The 16,278-nt window shown below is 48.4% G+C and overlaps 1 protein-coding gene and 1 pseudogene across 1 annotated transcript in view; one reads left to right on the top strand and one right to left on the bottom strand.

The window, feature by feature from the left end:
* Window positions 1–10,532, bottom strand: part of CCDC63 (coiled-coil domain containing 63) — a 58,994-nt gene extending 48,462 nt beyond the window's left edge. Inside the window, 3 exon segments of the mRNA XM_025401830.1 lie at window positions 3,974–4,143; window positions 4,586–4,688; window positions 10,403–10,532. Coding sequence (XP_025257615.1) covers window positions 3,974–4,143; window positions 4,586–4,594 — 179 coding nt within the window. The 5' untranslated portion in view covers window positions 4,595–4,688; window positions 10,403–10,532.
* A 4,328-nt stretch (window positions 10,533–14,860) lies between these two features.
* Window positions 14,861–15,951, top strand: LOC112634961 (annotated as a pseudogene).
* The last annotated feature ends 327 nt before the right edge of the window (window positions 15,952–16,278 follow it).

Genomic DNA, 16,278 nt, shown 5'->3' with positions numbered 1-16,278 from the left:
GCAGAATCTCCGGTGCTCAACCTGGGACCAATTGGATCAGAACCTGCTTCATTACAAGATCAAGTGTCCAGATGCTTCAACAGTTTTGGACACACTGCTATAGAATAGCAAAGAATGTTCTACAGGCCCAGCGCAGTGGCTCATGCCTGTAATCCCAGCACCTTGGAAGGCCAAGGTTGGTGGATCACGAAGTCAGGAGTTCAAGACCAGTCTGGCTAAGATGGCGAAACCCCATCTCTATTAAAAATACAAAAAATTAGCCGGGGGTGGTGGCAGGCACCTGTAATCCCAGCTACTGAGGAAGCCGAGGCAGAGAATTGCTTGAACCTGGGAGGCGGAAGTTGCAGTGAGCCAAGATCGCACCACTGCACTCCAGCCTGGGCGACAGAGCCAGACCCTGTCTCAAAAAAATAAATAAAAAATAAAAATTCCATCTCGACAATACAAAAACAAACAAAAAAGAATGTTCTACAGGCCTGGAGCAGTGGCTCACTCCTGTAATGTCAGCACTTTGGGAGGCTGAGGCAGGAGGATTGCTTGAACTCAGGAGTTTGCGACCAGCCTAGACAACATAGTGAGGCCCTATCTCTACAAATACATTAAAAGTAGCTGAGGTCAGAGGATTGCTTGAGCCCAGGAGGCAGAGGTTGCAGTGAGCTGAGATTGTGCCACTGCATTCCAGCCTGGGAGACACAGAGTGAGACCCTGTCTCAAAAAAAAAAAAAAAAAAAAAAAAGAATGTCCTAGGACAGGAGGTGGCAAACCTTTTTCTGTAACGGGCCAAAAAGTGAACCAACAGGCATGGCTGTGTGCCAATAGAGCTTTATTGACAAAAACCGGCAGCCATCCAGATTTGGCCGTAGTTTGTAGATCCCGTTCTAATAGGAAGTTCTGCAGTGATGAAAATGTTCTCTGAGGGGCCCATAGTATCCACTTAGGCACAAGTGATCACTGAGCACTTGAAATGCGGCTATTTCAGCAGAACTAAATTTTATTTTATTTTATTTATTTTAATTAATTACAAATGTAAATAGCCACATTTGGCCAATGACCACCTGTCTTCTCAACAGTCCTGGGGACTCATCTCCCCTGCTTAAGCCCCTCCTGGAAGGAGGCGGGGAGTGGGAGGGAAGAGGGGGTGAGTGTCTTTGTTAAGGTGGAGAGAAAAAAGAGAGTATAACACTCTACAAGAGTTAGGTTTTCAGGGCGCCGTGGCTCATGCCTGTAATCCCAGTACTTTGGGAGGCCAAGGTAGGCAGATCACCTGAGGTCAGGAGTTCAAGACCAGCCTAGCCAACGTGTCGAAACCCTTTCTCTACTAAAAATACAAAACTTAGCCAGGCGTGGTGGTGGGCGCCTGTAGCCCCACCTATTCAGGAGCCTGAAGCAGGAGAATCGCTCGAACGTGGAAGGCAGAGGTTGCAGTGAGCCGAATTTGCACCACTGCACTACAGCTCGAGCAACAGAGCAAGACTCCATCTCAAAAAAAAGAAAAAAAGAAAAAAAAAAAAGAGGTTTTCAGAGAGGGTTGGTAAAAGCAAAAGGAAAGTTTGTCTTGCAGGTAGGGCTGGAACTGGTATAAAGGGAGTGAAGTGCCCCAAAACCTTAAGTTACTCTCTGGATGTTGTAAGCCAGGGTCAGCACTGGGGAAAAGTGCCTCCTTAAATACTGTATGGGTATTTCACTTGAAAGAACCTAAACTTGGCCTGGTGCGGTGACTCATGCCTGTAATCCCAGCACTTTGGGAGGCCGAGGCGGGTGGATCACCTGAGGTCAGGAGTTCGAGACTAGCCTGACCAACATGGTGAAACGCCATCTCTACTAAAAATACAAAATTAGCTGGGTGTGGTCGCACATGCCTGTAATCCCAGCTACTTGGGAGGCTGAGGCAGGAGAATTGCATGAACCCAGGAGGCACAGGTTGCAGTGAGCCAAGATCGCGCCATTGCACTCCAGCCTGGCCAACAAGAGGAAACTCCATCTCAAAAAATAAATAAATAAAATAATAAGAACCTAAACTCTCCATTCTTCCACCCTCCTTCCCTTCAGTTCCATCAAAGTGAAACCAGATCAAATGGATGGACTTAGTAGATCCAGAAGCCTGTGTGTGGGGTGGGGCTGGGGTGAAGAAGGGTTAAATTCAAAAAAAATTGTCAGAGACACATCAAAAGGAGGCATTTCCTGATGCACACCAGAGGTAGGCTTGAGAATCAGGTCAGCCAGCCACAGATGTGCAGGTTGTGGCCTGTACAGCCCTCGGAAGCACCACCAGTTTGAAAACATCCCACTGTTTTGTAGATTTATTACACTTTTCTGGGAGACACTTTCTTGTTCTAACAAAATCTCTACATAATGACAATTTTTCCAACAGATGGCAGTAAAGTGTCTTGAGAAAGTGTGCTTTTTAAAAAATTCACATGGAGGTCCCTTATGGGCTAGTCCTGGCCCTGAGTAAGTTGAATCCATGGAAAATCTAAAGAATCCCTTTTCAGGCCAGGCATGGTGGCTCACGCCTGTAATCCCAGCACTTTGGGAGGCATAGGCAGGCAGATTGCTTGAGCTCAGGAGTTTGAAACCAGCCTGGGCAACTTGGTGAAACTCCATTGATACAAAAAATTAGCCAGGCGTGCTGGCACACGCCTGTGATCCCAGCTACCCAGGAGGCTGAGGTTGGAGAATCGCTTGAGTCTGGGAGACAGGTTGCAGTGAGCCGAGATGGCACCACTGCACTCCAGCCTGGGTGACAGAGCCAGACCCTGTCTTAAAAAAATAAATAAAAAATAAAAATTCCTTTTCCCCATCCTGTGAACTTCACATCTAACAGTAAGATTTCCTTTCTAACAATGGACAGCTTCTGCCTTTATAAACAATATGGATGCAGCTAAGGAGTTACATTCCCTTGGAGGGAATCTAAGAAAGCCTGTTTAATGTTTGTGTATTTAACCCCAGGGAACACCTTTCTGTTGCCTGAAGAAATGATACACTCAGCCGGGCGCGGTGGCTCACGCCTGTAATCCCAGCACTTTAGGAGGCCGAGGTGGGTGGATCATCTGAGGACAGGAGTTTGAGACCAGCCTGGCCAACATGGTGAAATCCTGCCTCTACTAAAAATACAAAAATTAGCAGGGCACGATGGTGGGCACCTGTAATCCCAGCTACTTAGGAAGCTGAGGCAGGAGAATCACTTGAACCTGGGAGGCAGAGGTTGCAGTGAGCCAAGATCATGCCATTGCCAATTCCAGGTTGGGCAACAACAGTGACACTCCATCTCCAAGAAAAAAAGAAAAGAAAAGAAACAATACACTCTGTAATTTCTGATGCAACCCAATTTCAAATATTCTATCTTTCAGTTCTCATAAGGACACACAATTAGGAAATGTCACTGGGGTTTCCACCTTCTCTGGGAACTCCTCCACTTCCCTGTTGGACCAAGGGAGTGACAGCCCCAGACATTTTTGTGTCCCTTGCCCCCTCAAGCCACAGCTGATTAGACTAGGAGGAGACCCCTGACCCAAGCTGAGCCTATCAGAGTCTCCCTCTCCCGGGAATGTGGGGTTCGAATTGATTCAAGACCCTTTCTCTGTGCAGCTGGTAAACTTAAGAGTTGGAGCAGCCACTTCTCACCAGCTGGGGCTGAAATTCAGAGAGAGAGAGAACAAAAGTCATGTGTGGAGAAAAACAGAAACCAGAACTCCTTCCTCAATTAGGTCCTTCCCTGAGATCTGGGTGCCCAGCCCCCGGGGGTCCCCAAAACACCCTGCATTCTGATAATAAATCCCCCCTCTCCACTGAAGCCATCTCAAGTGGGTTTCTCTTGAAACTAGGCTCTGCAGATAAAAGACCATGAGTCCTCCAATGGGGCTCAGAGGTGGCTCCCTGCCCCAGGGGTCACAAGGCAGAAGACAAGCACCACGAAACCCAACCCCAACTTTCCTCCAAGGTCACTCAGTGTGAAACTCCAACCATCACTTACTACTGACTCGCGATCTTCTGCTGATTTCGGAAGTTAAAAGACTTTCGGCTTTCCACCATCTTCCTGAACTGCTGCCTTAGCTTCCGGAGCTCTGCCTCTGCCTGCTGCTCTTTGGCCTTCTCCGAAAGTTCCTGGGGAGTGTCGGAGTCTTTTCTTCTGTGCTTCTTCAACTGGGGGAGATGGAGGGGAGTGGGAGGCCGTAGTGGGTCAGGTGGCTACAGAAGCCCACAGATGGGCTTAAGGGTGAAGGGCAGTGGGGATGGCTGGGCCAGGGCTGGAGGTGGAATACCTTCCCTTGGGTGATGTCAGCTGCTTGTCTATTACATGGAAAACCCACCCTGGCTTGCTAGGGTGGAGAGATGACTGACTTGTAACTGCATACTCTGGTCGGGGGAGGGTATTCTTTGGGGTTCTGGGTTCAAGCTCTTGCTGTGCCATCTAGTGGGAACTTGGGTAGATTACTGGATGTCTCTGAGCCTCTAGCCTCCCACCTACGAAATGGGCGAGCACAGATCTGTTGTCAGGATGAGATGAACTAACATGTGTAAAGTGGACAGCACAGTGCCTGACCCCGTAGTAGGTGTTCTGTGGCCAGGAGTTGGCATCACCTACCACAGACATCTTGAAGGAACCGCACTTTGCCTCCACTCAGACACTGTATCCAGGGAGCTCAAAGCCAGTGAGCCTGCCTCTCTCTCTCTCTCTCTGCAATGCCCTGTTCATGGTGGCGAAAGGAAGAGAACTTGTAAGCCACCCCTGCTGGGGGGTGCAGGTCAGAACGGCACCTCCTCCCTCCCCCTGCCATCCCTTCCTCCACCCACACCTTGGCACATGAGGAGGATACCCAGATGGCTGCCCGGGTGTGATAAAAGGCACTTATTGGTTTTAAAGCAATGTTTGCCTGGAACTTGTTTCTCTCACCAGTTATTATTAGGAGCTGGGCAGATGGTTGCGGTGTGTCAGTTACCCTCCTGCTCCCTGTGTACCCAAAGAGGGGGCAAAATGGCATCAGGGGGCCGGGCACAGTGGTTTATGCCTGTAACCCAGCACTTTGGGAGGCTGAGGTGGGTGGGTCACTTGAGGTCAGGAGTTTGAGACCAGACTGGTCAACAAGGTGAAACCCCGTCTCTACAAAAAATACAAAAAAATTAGCAGGGCGTGGTGATGCACACCTGTAATCCCAGTTACTCAAGAGGCTGAGACAGAATTGCTTGAACCCTGGAGGCAAAGATTGCAGTGAGCCAAGATCGCACCACTGCACTCCAGCCTGGGTGACAGAGCAAGACTCCATCTCAAAAAACAAGGCATCAGGGCAGTGTGTCCCCTGATGGAGTTAAACAGAAATGTGCCCAACTTCAGCTACAGCTGTCGGGGAATCCCCACCCTCCCATCTTAGAACAGGAGTCAGTATTCTTATCATGTCACCACTTGAACTTCATCTGGCCCATAGTTATTCAGAGCAAGGGACAGCATTAATCCCACGCATCCTTTGAGGTTGTGAGACCCGCTGCACAGCCAATTCCAGACTGCAGGAGCTGGGTTCCAAAAGCAGAAATTCCATTTTTGCCACCATTGAGGGTCCTGCCATGCAATGGTTTAAAGCATTGGTTGTGCCAGTCATCGGATTTCATTTCAAATTCCTCCAAAGCCACTTATCAACCTTGGGCAAGTCACTTCAGTTCTCTAGGTCTCATTTTCCTCACCTGGAAAATGGGAGAAATTCTAGAAGCCATGTCATTTGAGTGTGTAAGCCACTCAGCACTCAGCACTGTGCTTGGGACATCGTAAGTGCTCAGTACCCAGTGGCTGGGATGATATGGCAGGATGTGGATTGTTTCAGAGGGTGAAGGTGCAGGGTGGTGAATGTTGATAAGGGTGAGAGGGGTGTTCCTCTATCTCCTGGTAACAATACCCTGACGTTCCCATGGGAAGCCACACCTTCCTGCACTCCTGGGGGCTGACCATACCCCACCATCTTCAAGATTGGGGCATCTGACTCTGGATGGGCAAGTCAGAGCACCAGATCCTGGTCAGTCTGCATGATCTCAGCCCTCTAGCCTGGGATTTCTTCAGGGGTGGATGGGCACATGAAGCTAGCTAGTCCAACCGGAGTGAATGGTGGAATTTAAGCTGGAACACTCATGAAGAGAGAGACTTTGTTTCCTGCTGCACTTGAACCTCGGTGGATAAGGTCAGGAGGGGTTGACAGCCATCTGGCAGAGACTGAGAACCAAGCTAAAATGGAATAGAGAAGACAAAATGAAGACAGACTGAATCTTGAGGCTTGAGGACATCATCCAAGCACCTGCATTTAGCCAAGCTTGAACATACCTCTGGGTAATGTCCAATTACAGAAATCAGTATATTCCATTAAAGCAACCTGAGATGCATTTTCTATTGCTTGCAACCAAATGAGTTCTCATACCTGAAATACTTACATCTATTTAGCACATAAACTGAGCCCCCACTGTATGCTACACATTGTGTGGAATTCAGTGGTAAGTCAGCCTGCGAAGTGCCATAAATCCTGCCTAGGACAAAACAGTAAAAAAGGCTCCACAAAGATGACTTTTAACTTGGGTTTTGAAGAATGAATAGGAGTTCACCAGGCAGAAAAGAAAAGTTGGAGGGTGGAAGGGGGTATTCTGGGCAGAGATAACTGCCCAGGCAAAGGGTGAGAAGGAAGTGACTGAAAGGAGTGTTCAGAAAATGATTTGTGCTCAAGTATAGGCAGTGTCTAGTGGAAAGTGACTAGCAAAGAGATCTGGAAAAGACTGGATGCTGCCTTTTTTTTTTTTTTTTTTTTTTGATGGAATTTTGCTCATGTTGCCTAGACTGGAGTGCAATGGCACGATCTTGGCTCACTGCAACCTTAGCCTCCCAGGTTCAAGTGATTCTCCTGCCTCAGCCTCCCAAGTAGCTGGGATTACAGGCATGCACCACCATGTCCAACTAATTTTGTATTTTTAGTAGAGTCGGGGTTTCACTATTTTGATCAGGCTGGTCTTGAACTTCTGACCTCAGGTGATCCACCCACCTCAGCCTCCCAAGGTGCTGGGATTACAGACGTGAGCCACCACACCCAGCCTGGATGCTTCTTAAAAGCAAGGATGAGATAAGATCAGCCTGAAAGAGATCAGTTCATTGCCTCCCCAACAGTCACTTCCCTTCATGTGGCATTGTTGTTTGAGTTAGCTGCCCATCCAGGGCTTCGCTTCCCTGCTCCTCTTGGATCCAGGCAGGGCTCTCTGATGAATTCTAACCAATGGGATGTGAGTAGAGGGGAAGTCTGTCACTTCCAGACCATTACTTTTAAGAAGTGGGTGTGACCTTTCCATCCTTTCTTGCCCCATCTGACATTTATAGGAAGCAGAGCCACAAGACACGTCCCCAGATCAACTTGTAGAGGAAGTCACCTGCCAACCATGAACATCCTCACTGGGCTGTTACACAAATGCAACATTAACTTCTGTTATGTTAAACCAATGAAATGTGGGGATGTATTTTTTACAGCAGCTAGCAAGCCTCAGAGAATACCCTAACTTCTTTCTTCCTAACACAAATCTGATTTTCTACCCCCTCAATGTGCCCAGTCCCAGAGGATGACTGATGATTGGTTCCTGCTAATCATAGTAACCCCATTTCCCTTTGTCAATGATTGGTCTAAGGATGGACATGTGACCCAGATGTGGCCAATGAGACATGAGGAGAAGTCTATTCCATTCCTTTGTGACAAAAAATGAGAATTTGGGCCAGGCGCGATGGCTCACGCCTGTAATTCCAGCACTTAGAGAGGCCAAGGCAGGCAGATCACTTGGGGTCAGGAGATTGAGACCAGCCTGGCCAACATGGTGAAACCCCTTCTCTACTAAAAATACAAAAATTAGCTGGGCATGGTAGCAGGCACCTGTAATCCCAGCTACTCAAGAGGCTGAGGCAGGAAAATCGCTTGAGCCCGGGAGATGGAGATTGCAGTGAGCCAAGATTGGACCACTGCACTCTAGCCTGGGCAACAGAGTAAGACTCCGTCTCAAAAAAAAAAAAAATTAGTGAGAGCTTGTCCGTGTTCCCCTCTCCTTCTGCTTTTAGAAATTATTGTGAAGACATGCATGATGGTGCAGTGGCAACCATCCCATGACCATGAGGAGAAATATCACCATCACACTAAAAACAGCAAAGAGGAAAGATGGGAAAAAATGTAGGTCCCAATTGATACTGTTGGCTACTGCCCCATCCCTGGAACTGCCTACCTCTAGACATCGTGTTAGGTGAAATAACAAGAGTCATTGTTGTTTAAGGCAGTCACCAAGTATTTTGTTCATTGAAGCCTAAAGCATTCCTAACTCACATGATGCATATGTTGAAAATGATTCTCAGGTTAATGGGTGATAGGAAAATAGTGGCTGGTAATGTAGGAACCTCCACATTTTCCCTGATGTTTTTGAGGGTTTGGGGGCCAAGTGAATTGTCTGATGTTGGGAAATTCCCACAGGCAGGGAAGTGGTATAAGACAATGGTTCTGTATCTTGATCATTTCTGGAATGATCCCCACCTCCAGGTGGGGGTAGTAGCTGTAGGAGGATTTACCTGACTAACAAGGTTTGGGCAAAGGATACTCTCTCTGAGGCCTCTTTCAACCCTGGAATTTGGGGCAGCTCCAATTTCATATTGTCCAGGAGCTGTTCTATGTTCCAGGGCCCTTTGGGTCCTAAGTGGATTTGTAATGCACCATCTTAACAGCTTGAATTGGGTATTCCTGACTTTCACTGATAGTGTGATTTGACCTCTCTGAGCCTCAGTTTCCTCATCTGTAGAATGGGGATACCCACACCCATATCTCAGCGTAAAATAATGTCGGTAAAGTGGTTAGCATAGTGCCTAGTTCATGTGCCTAGTTCATGACAGATGCTGGGTGAATGTAGCTGATTTGTGAATTAGGATTTGCAAGTACCAGTCTGTCTGGCCCCTGAGATCACTGGCTGGGTTATGCACCATCCTCCAGGAAGCAAAGTCTCTGTCACCTCCTGCCTTTGTGCTGATTCATACGCACATACGCCGTCACTCTCCCCTAGGGTGCTGGCTTCTCTTCAGGTTCCGGATGTTAACCCAGGCCTTTCCCTTTCAGTCAGTGCCCTCTAGGATGGGCTTCTATGTTCCCTGGGGGAACAGATCTCCCCACCCCAAACCCCATCCTCATAGCTTGGCCTGCAGAGCATCTCCTGGATGTCCTGACCCCTGGCTTACCACCCTCTCATTCAAGGGTCTCAAACTCACAGTCCATGGGGCCAAATCAACCTGCCTCCAGTTCTGTTCCACAGCGTTTCAAAACATAAATGTGGGTCATGCACTCACTCTCCTGGCCACAGGCCCCACTCCTCCCTATTGGCTAACCTCCCTTCCCCCTAATTCTACTTTTTCTGTAACTGCCCAGAGCCAGCAGGAATTTGAATTTGCAGTTCCTGGTAGGAATCTAAAACCTGCCCACTTCTGGGGAACAGCGTGGGCAAGGAAAAGTGCAGAGAAGTCCAGTGGCCCAGGTCAGGGGACGTCAGGCAAGGGTCTCCTGCTCCTTGGGCCTCAGTCTATTCACCACAGCATCCATGGTCCTGGGCATATGGGAAGCTCTTGGCAAACACAGTTTGAATGAATGAAATTTCCTCCAGGCAGAGATCATCTTCATTTATCTAATATTTAATTAGGCCTGCACCTCCTCTGCTTCTGAATTTTAACAACCTGCCTTTAAAAGACAAGCCTGCCCCATGATGGATTCCCTAGCTGACCTTGGGACAGGCAGCTATAGGGATCATATTGAGCCAAGGCTGAACAACCTGGTGATGGAATTAAACATGTGCTTAGGGCACTAGCCAAACAGGAGCACAGAAACACATACACGGGTTTTGTTTTGTTTTGTTTTGTTTTTTAAAAAAAGGATTATTATGGGAGGAAAATAATTTGTTGAATTTTTTTTTTTTCCTTTTTTTGAGACAGAGTCTCTCTCTGTCATCCAAGCTAGTGTGCAGTGGTTCAATCTCGGCTCACTGCAGCCTCAACCTCCCAGGCTCAAGCAATCCTCCCCTCACAGCCTCCCAAGTAGCTGGGACTACAGGTGGTGCCACCACCCCTGGCTAAGTTTTTAAATATTTTGTAAAGACGAATTTGCCCAAGCTGGTCTTGAACTCCTGGACTCAAACGATCCTCTCACCTCAGCCTCCTAAAGTGCTAGAATTACAGGCGTGAACCACCTCGCGCGGCCCTGGAATTATTTTACGCGCTACAATTTATTTATGCAAGATTGCGGGAGACCCTGATATCTTCCAGGCTTAGGGCAGCGAGATCTGAATAGGCTGGGGACCGCCACCGCTCTTTGCTTTTCCCTGGCAGGGGGAGCTGTGGCGCAGCAGGCGCTGCCGGACTGGCGGCAAAACTTACCAGTGGCGGGGCCCGGACTCCTTGTCGGTGGCGGCTTGGGCCGCTTGTCCGACGCTGCTGCAACTGCGAGTCCCACGGTGCCGGGAGGACTGCTTGCTGCGCGGCCTCGCTGCGCCACACCCCCAGCCCCACGCCCGGGCGTTCTGGGACCCCTGGAACGGGCGCCTTTGTGACCCGCACAGACATGGACGTTCTCCCCTGCAAGTCCACAGGGAGGGCACAGGGTCCTAGGGGGGAGAGGGGCGATGCACTCTCTAAAGATCCCTTACCACACTACTCATGACGCTAAGTGACTTCTTGAGTCAATCAACAATCTCAGCCCCTCCCTCCGCCAACGCCATGCAATCGCTGGTCAACCTCACCCCACTCACAGCCCATTCACTGTCTTCTTAGCCTACACCTACACTCATGCTCACAGCAGCCCTGCTAGGTACGGACTTCACACGCAGCTAACTCAAAGGAGCCCAATTTTCCCTACTCTGAAAAACAAAACAAAACAAAACAAAACAAAAACAGTTGGTGGGGGGAAGAGAAATCATTTATGAGAAAAATAACTTCATCAGTGCGGGAGAATTTTCTTCAGAACATTCACCTGACCCCCACCCACTGTAAAGATAACACGAGAACCCAAGTGTGATCCAGGCAAGTGAGCTTTTCACTGCCCTAACGGAGTTTAGTAGTTTAAAGATACACATTTTTCATACAATCGGCCCTGAAACACAAGTCAGCCCCTCTAGGGCTAAGCTCTAGAAACAATCACAGAATTTATGGAAAATTATTGGGGGTACGCGTTTTCTACAGTAATTTTGATTCCATGTGATTTCCACCTTAACTCCTCGCCCCCTGAGTGGATTCAAGGGTCTCAAACTCACAGCCCATGGGGCCTCAGCCCTGCTAAGGTCTCCACTTGATCCGTAAATTCTTGGGACAGGATGTGTTTTAGAACTTACCATATTTTGAAGGCCAGGTGTGCTGGCTCATGCCTATAATCCTAGCACTTTGGGAGGCTGAGGAGGGCAGATCATTTAAGGTCAGAAGTGCAAGACCAGCCCGGCCAACATAGCGAAACCCTATGTTTGTGTGTGTGTGTGTGTGTGTGGTTTTTTTTTGTTTTTTTTTTTTTCGTATTTCTACTAAAAATACAAAAAATTTAGCCCGGCATGGTGGCGCGCACCCAGTGGGTGCCTGTAGTCTCAGCTACTCGGGAGGCTAGGGCAGGAGAATTGATTAAACCCAGGAGGCGAAGGTTGCAGTAAAAAAAAAAAAAAAGAAAGAAAAGAAAAGAACTTACCATATTTTTGGTTTCAGAAAGATAATATGGTACACAAGGGAGTATGTTGCCCCGATGTTGCTGGCAGCCACGTTGTAACCATGAGGGAAGTCAGTGGGACAGTATATTACATATAGGGTTTGGGCAACACGGTCCAAACCAAACACAGTACTGTTTCTGCAAGGAAGCATCAATACTCATGTCAAGTAAGGAGGATAGATTTTGAACAGCTACATGTCAGGCCTTGCCTCCAAATGATTCATATGAAGTGTTTTGGATACATTTGACCATCCTCATTTTACAGATGGGGAAACAGACTTGGAGAAACCGAGTTTTGCAGTCAGTGGAGCAGCCAGGATTTGAACCCAAGGCTCTCTGTCTCTAGAGCCCCACGCTTTTCCATAACCTGACTGAAACCGCAGCCCCAAAGCTGAGCAGCCCTGCAAGCTGATATCTCTCATCTCTGATATATAAAGGGCTGCTCCAGCACTCAGCTCCACGCAGAGCCCAGTGACTCACACATTTCAAGTGTCGACGTCTGAAAAATGATTAAGTTCAATTAGGTTCAGGACTTGTTAAAAATAGACCTTCCTCTGACGAATTTACTCTCTGTGTCTTTATGGGCGCAGCTCTCAGCAGCCCCCATGCAGAGACGTACCAGGCTTTTTTAATTAGAACATGTCAGAATCGATTCTGCTAAAGGGACCTTCTGCTTCATCAGCGGGACTTGGAGCAGGGTGAGATGCCAGCTTGCCAAAGCGATGAGCCAGCGGTGGGAAATGTTGGCGACAGCAGAGCCTCTAGAACACAGGAGGAAATTAGAGCCAAGCCGCAGAGGGACCGGGCAGAGGCATTTGGATGCAGACCAGAAAACTGACAGTCCAAGTGACTCTTTGGTTACAAAAATCAGAAACCCACTCGAACTAACTCAAAATGATTTTTTTTTTTTTTTTTTTTTTTTTTTTTGGCCTCCTCAGCATCTGTTTCCCTTTCCTTCTTCCCAGCCGATCCCAATTTGTTCAGGTAACAGTCCTTCCCCGTTAAGCCTATGTAACCAGAAGCAGTTGAGTTTTACACACACCTCCAAGGTAGATCTCCATTAGTGTAAGCCAATCACAGCCATCCCATCCTCCTTGCCAATGACTGGGAATCTAAGTTTAAGCCAATTAGTGCATAGCATTCTCTCAGAAACTGCTACTGGTCCAGGAATAGGCATGCAACTGACAGTGGCCTATCAGACAGAAAGGAATAACTTGGGTGGGAGGGTGATGCTTTTCTACCCTTATGGATGCAAACAAGAAAGCATGTTGCCCCTCATGTTGCTGGCAGCCCTCTGGCAACTATGAGGGAAGCCAGTGTGCGATCAAGGCTAACACATGATGGAGGGAAGAGCCTAGGGAGAATTACAGAACAATGTGGCTGGCATGGTGATCATACCATGCCTGAAATCCACCTTAGGAACAATAGGAACTCTGCACTTCCTATTATGTAAATGAATATGTTTTCTTGGTTTTTTTAGCCAGTGTGGATTGCAGTTTGTTTCTTTCATCTAAAGCATGCTGCATCATATGAATATTAGGGCTACCTCACGACGGTTGGAGGCAGATCCCATGAAGAACAAGAACCCAGAACTAGTAAGCTGTCAGAAACCAAGGCAGCTCCTCCCTCCAGCCCTCTCTGGAACCACCTGGTCTCTCAACTTGGCCTCTTTCTTTTAAGGACTATTTTCTCTGCTGTCCCCTCTTCCTCCCATCTTGCTTCTTAGGAGTTCCCATTTTAGAGCTCAGCTTAAAAAAATAAATAAATAAATGTCCTCATCTCAGTTTCCTCATCTCTTCCCAAGAGATGCTCCAATGTCCTCCTGCCTTCCCAAGAGAACACAATTGTCCAAGTCTAGATTTGATGTCCTGTCCCAATGGCATGGGTCCAGGGGACCATGGTCAGGTGGCCCCCAACAGGGACTGTGAAAATAATTCTCACCAGGCGCAGTGGCTCATGCCTGTAATCCAGCACTTTGGGAGGTCAAGGTGGGTTGATTGCTTGAGCTCAAGAGTTCAAGACCAGCCTGGGCAACATGGCAAGACTCTGTCTCTGCAAAAAAATACAAAGATTAGCTGGGAACGGTGGCATGCACCTATAGTCCTAACTACTCAGGAGGCTGAGACAGGAGGAACACCTGAGCCTGGGAGTTTGAGGCTGCAGTGAGCTATGATCATGCCGCTGCACTCCAACCTGGGTAACAGAGCAAGACCCTATCTCAGAAAAATAAAAAATAAAAATAAAAATAAATTCTTAGGAAAGGGGGCATAGGCAGGGAGGGCACAGTAGTGTAATGGAGAGAACTGCTCTGCTTTGTGCCCTGAGAAAAGCTAACAGACCTCTCTGAGCCTCAATTTGGTGTGACTGCCAGGACCAAATTGAGAACTTTAAAGTCTGCAAAGGTTGTGAAGCATTTCACCCCACCTATGGCATTCAATAAAAACAGTACCGATCCACAAGCTAAGTGTGAAGTAGTCTGGATTCCCACTTCTGCTGTCATGTATACTGAATAACATAACAAATCATTTTGGGGGAAAAAAAAGTGTGGGTGTCCCGACTTCACTAGTGCCATTAGTCTCACTTCATTTGTTTTCTGGGTAACAAATAAACTGTTGTTGTTTTTCCTCAGCGAAGGAGGCCACTCTAGCCCCTTCCATCTTCCTCTGCCCTGCCGAGTGGCCTAATCTCCACGCCTGTGGCATTTGAGCTCCCCCAATCCTCCCCCCTTCTATGGTGGATTGGACGAGAAGAGAACACCTCACACAAGTTAAACCAATCAGAGCTCCTTTCCCAGGAAATGGAATCTGGACACAAAATTCCCTGGGAAACAAAGGATTGATGAATAGGTTAATGAGGTGTTGGATGTTGGAGCCAACAGACTGTGTGAAGTCAGGCCAGGGTAGCCTACTTTTGCCAAGTCTACACTGCTGTGGCCGCACAGGCAGACCATGCACAAAGCCCTTCCCTCATGTTTTCCTTGCTAGCAAAGTCCTGATTTTTATTCTAGACTTGGGTGGAGGACCCTGGATCTCACAGGTCTGAAGATCTCATTGAGCCTACCTGAGATCTCAGGGTGGCCAATGAGAGGCGAATTCTGCTGGGAGAACTTGGGACAGGTGCTGGCCGAATGTCTCCAGTCCTCAGAGTCCATGGTGTCAGCTGAAGTGCGTGGGCCTACAGGTGGAGGGAGGTGAGTTCTGTTCCTGCTGCAGAGCCACCAAGCCCGCCAGATCATCCAAGGCCTAATGGCCTTCAGTGCATTCCACGTCTGCTTAAGCCAGCTGGAGAGGATTCTGTTGTTTGCAACCGAGAACTATCAGATACAGGCTTTCCCTTCCAGAACCAGGTGCTTCAGTGGCTGCAGGTTATGGTGCAGCCAAGTCCAAAAACCACACTGCAGACAACCAGTCCCAAAACAGCACAGAAATGGCATCAAAAAATTCTGATCACAGGCCAGGTATGGTGACTCACACCTGTAATCCCAGCACTTTGGGAGGCCAAGGTGGAAAGATCACTAAAGGTCAGGACTTTGAGACCAGCCTGGCCAACATGGTGAGAGCCTGTCTCTACTAAAAATACAAAAAAAATTAGCCAGGCGTGGTGGCACGCACCTGTAGTCCCAGCTACTTAGGAGGCTGAGGCAGGAGAATCGCTTGAACCTGGGTGGCAGAGGTTACAGTGAGCTGAGATTGCACCATTGCACTCCAGCCTGGGTGAACGAGGGAGATTCTGTCTCAAAAAAAAAAAAAAAAAAAATTCTGATCGCAAAGATATGAATCTCTTTAGGGGGTGGACCCCAAGTTCCTGAGGAACATGCGCTTTGCCAAGAAGCACAACAAAAAGAGCCTGAAGAAGATGCAGGCCAACAATGCCAAGGCCGTGGGTGCATGTGCTGAGGCTATCAAGGCCCTGGCAAAGTCCGAGGAGGCTAAGCCCAAGATCCCAAAGGGCATCAGCCACAAGCTTGATCGACCTGCCTGCATCGCCCACTCCAAGCTTGGGAAGCTCAATCAACCTGCCTGCATCACCCCACTGGAGTGAAGTAGTGCGATTTCCGCTCACTGCAACCTCTGCCTCCTGGGTTCAGGTGATTCTCCTGCCTCGTGCTGGCACTACCAAGGGCCTCAGGCTCTGTCGGCCAAAGGCCAAGGCCAAGGATCAAACCAAGGCTCAGGGTCCAGCTTCACTTCCAGCTCAGGCTCCCAAAGGCACCCAGGCCCTGACAAAGTGTTCTCAGTAGAGGTCTCTGTCTGCCTACCTGAGGACGGAAGGACTGGTGTGGCCCCTGGGCTGTCATCCCCATGGGACTATTGTCCTCCTGTGCTCTTTGTACAAATAAACTGAGGCAGGAAAGAAAAAAGAACTGTCAGATGCAGAGACAGTGGCCATTGTTGACATCCAGAGTTTCCAATTCCTCCCCAGTGGGATCCAGAGCTGCACCCCTCTTGGCCTCCCTTCCAATTGTCAGAGGCATTTGAACCAAAGTAACTCCATCTTGAGAAGGGGCTGGGTAAAATGAGGCTAAGACCTACCGGGCTGCATTCCTAAACGGTTAAGGCAGTCTAAG

Source organism: Theropithecus gelada, chromosome 11 (assembly GCF_003255815.1).
Source record: "Theropithecus gelada isolate Dixy chromosome 11, Tgel_1.0, whole genome shotgun sequence".
Lineage (NCBI taxonomy): Eukaryota > Metazoa > Chordata > Mammalia > Primates > Cercopithecidae > Theropithecus > Theropithecus gelada.
The sequence above is the reverse complement of the archived record's forward strand: the minus strand, read 5'-3'. Positions and strand labels throughout refer to the sequence as shown.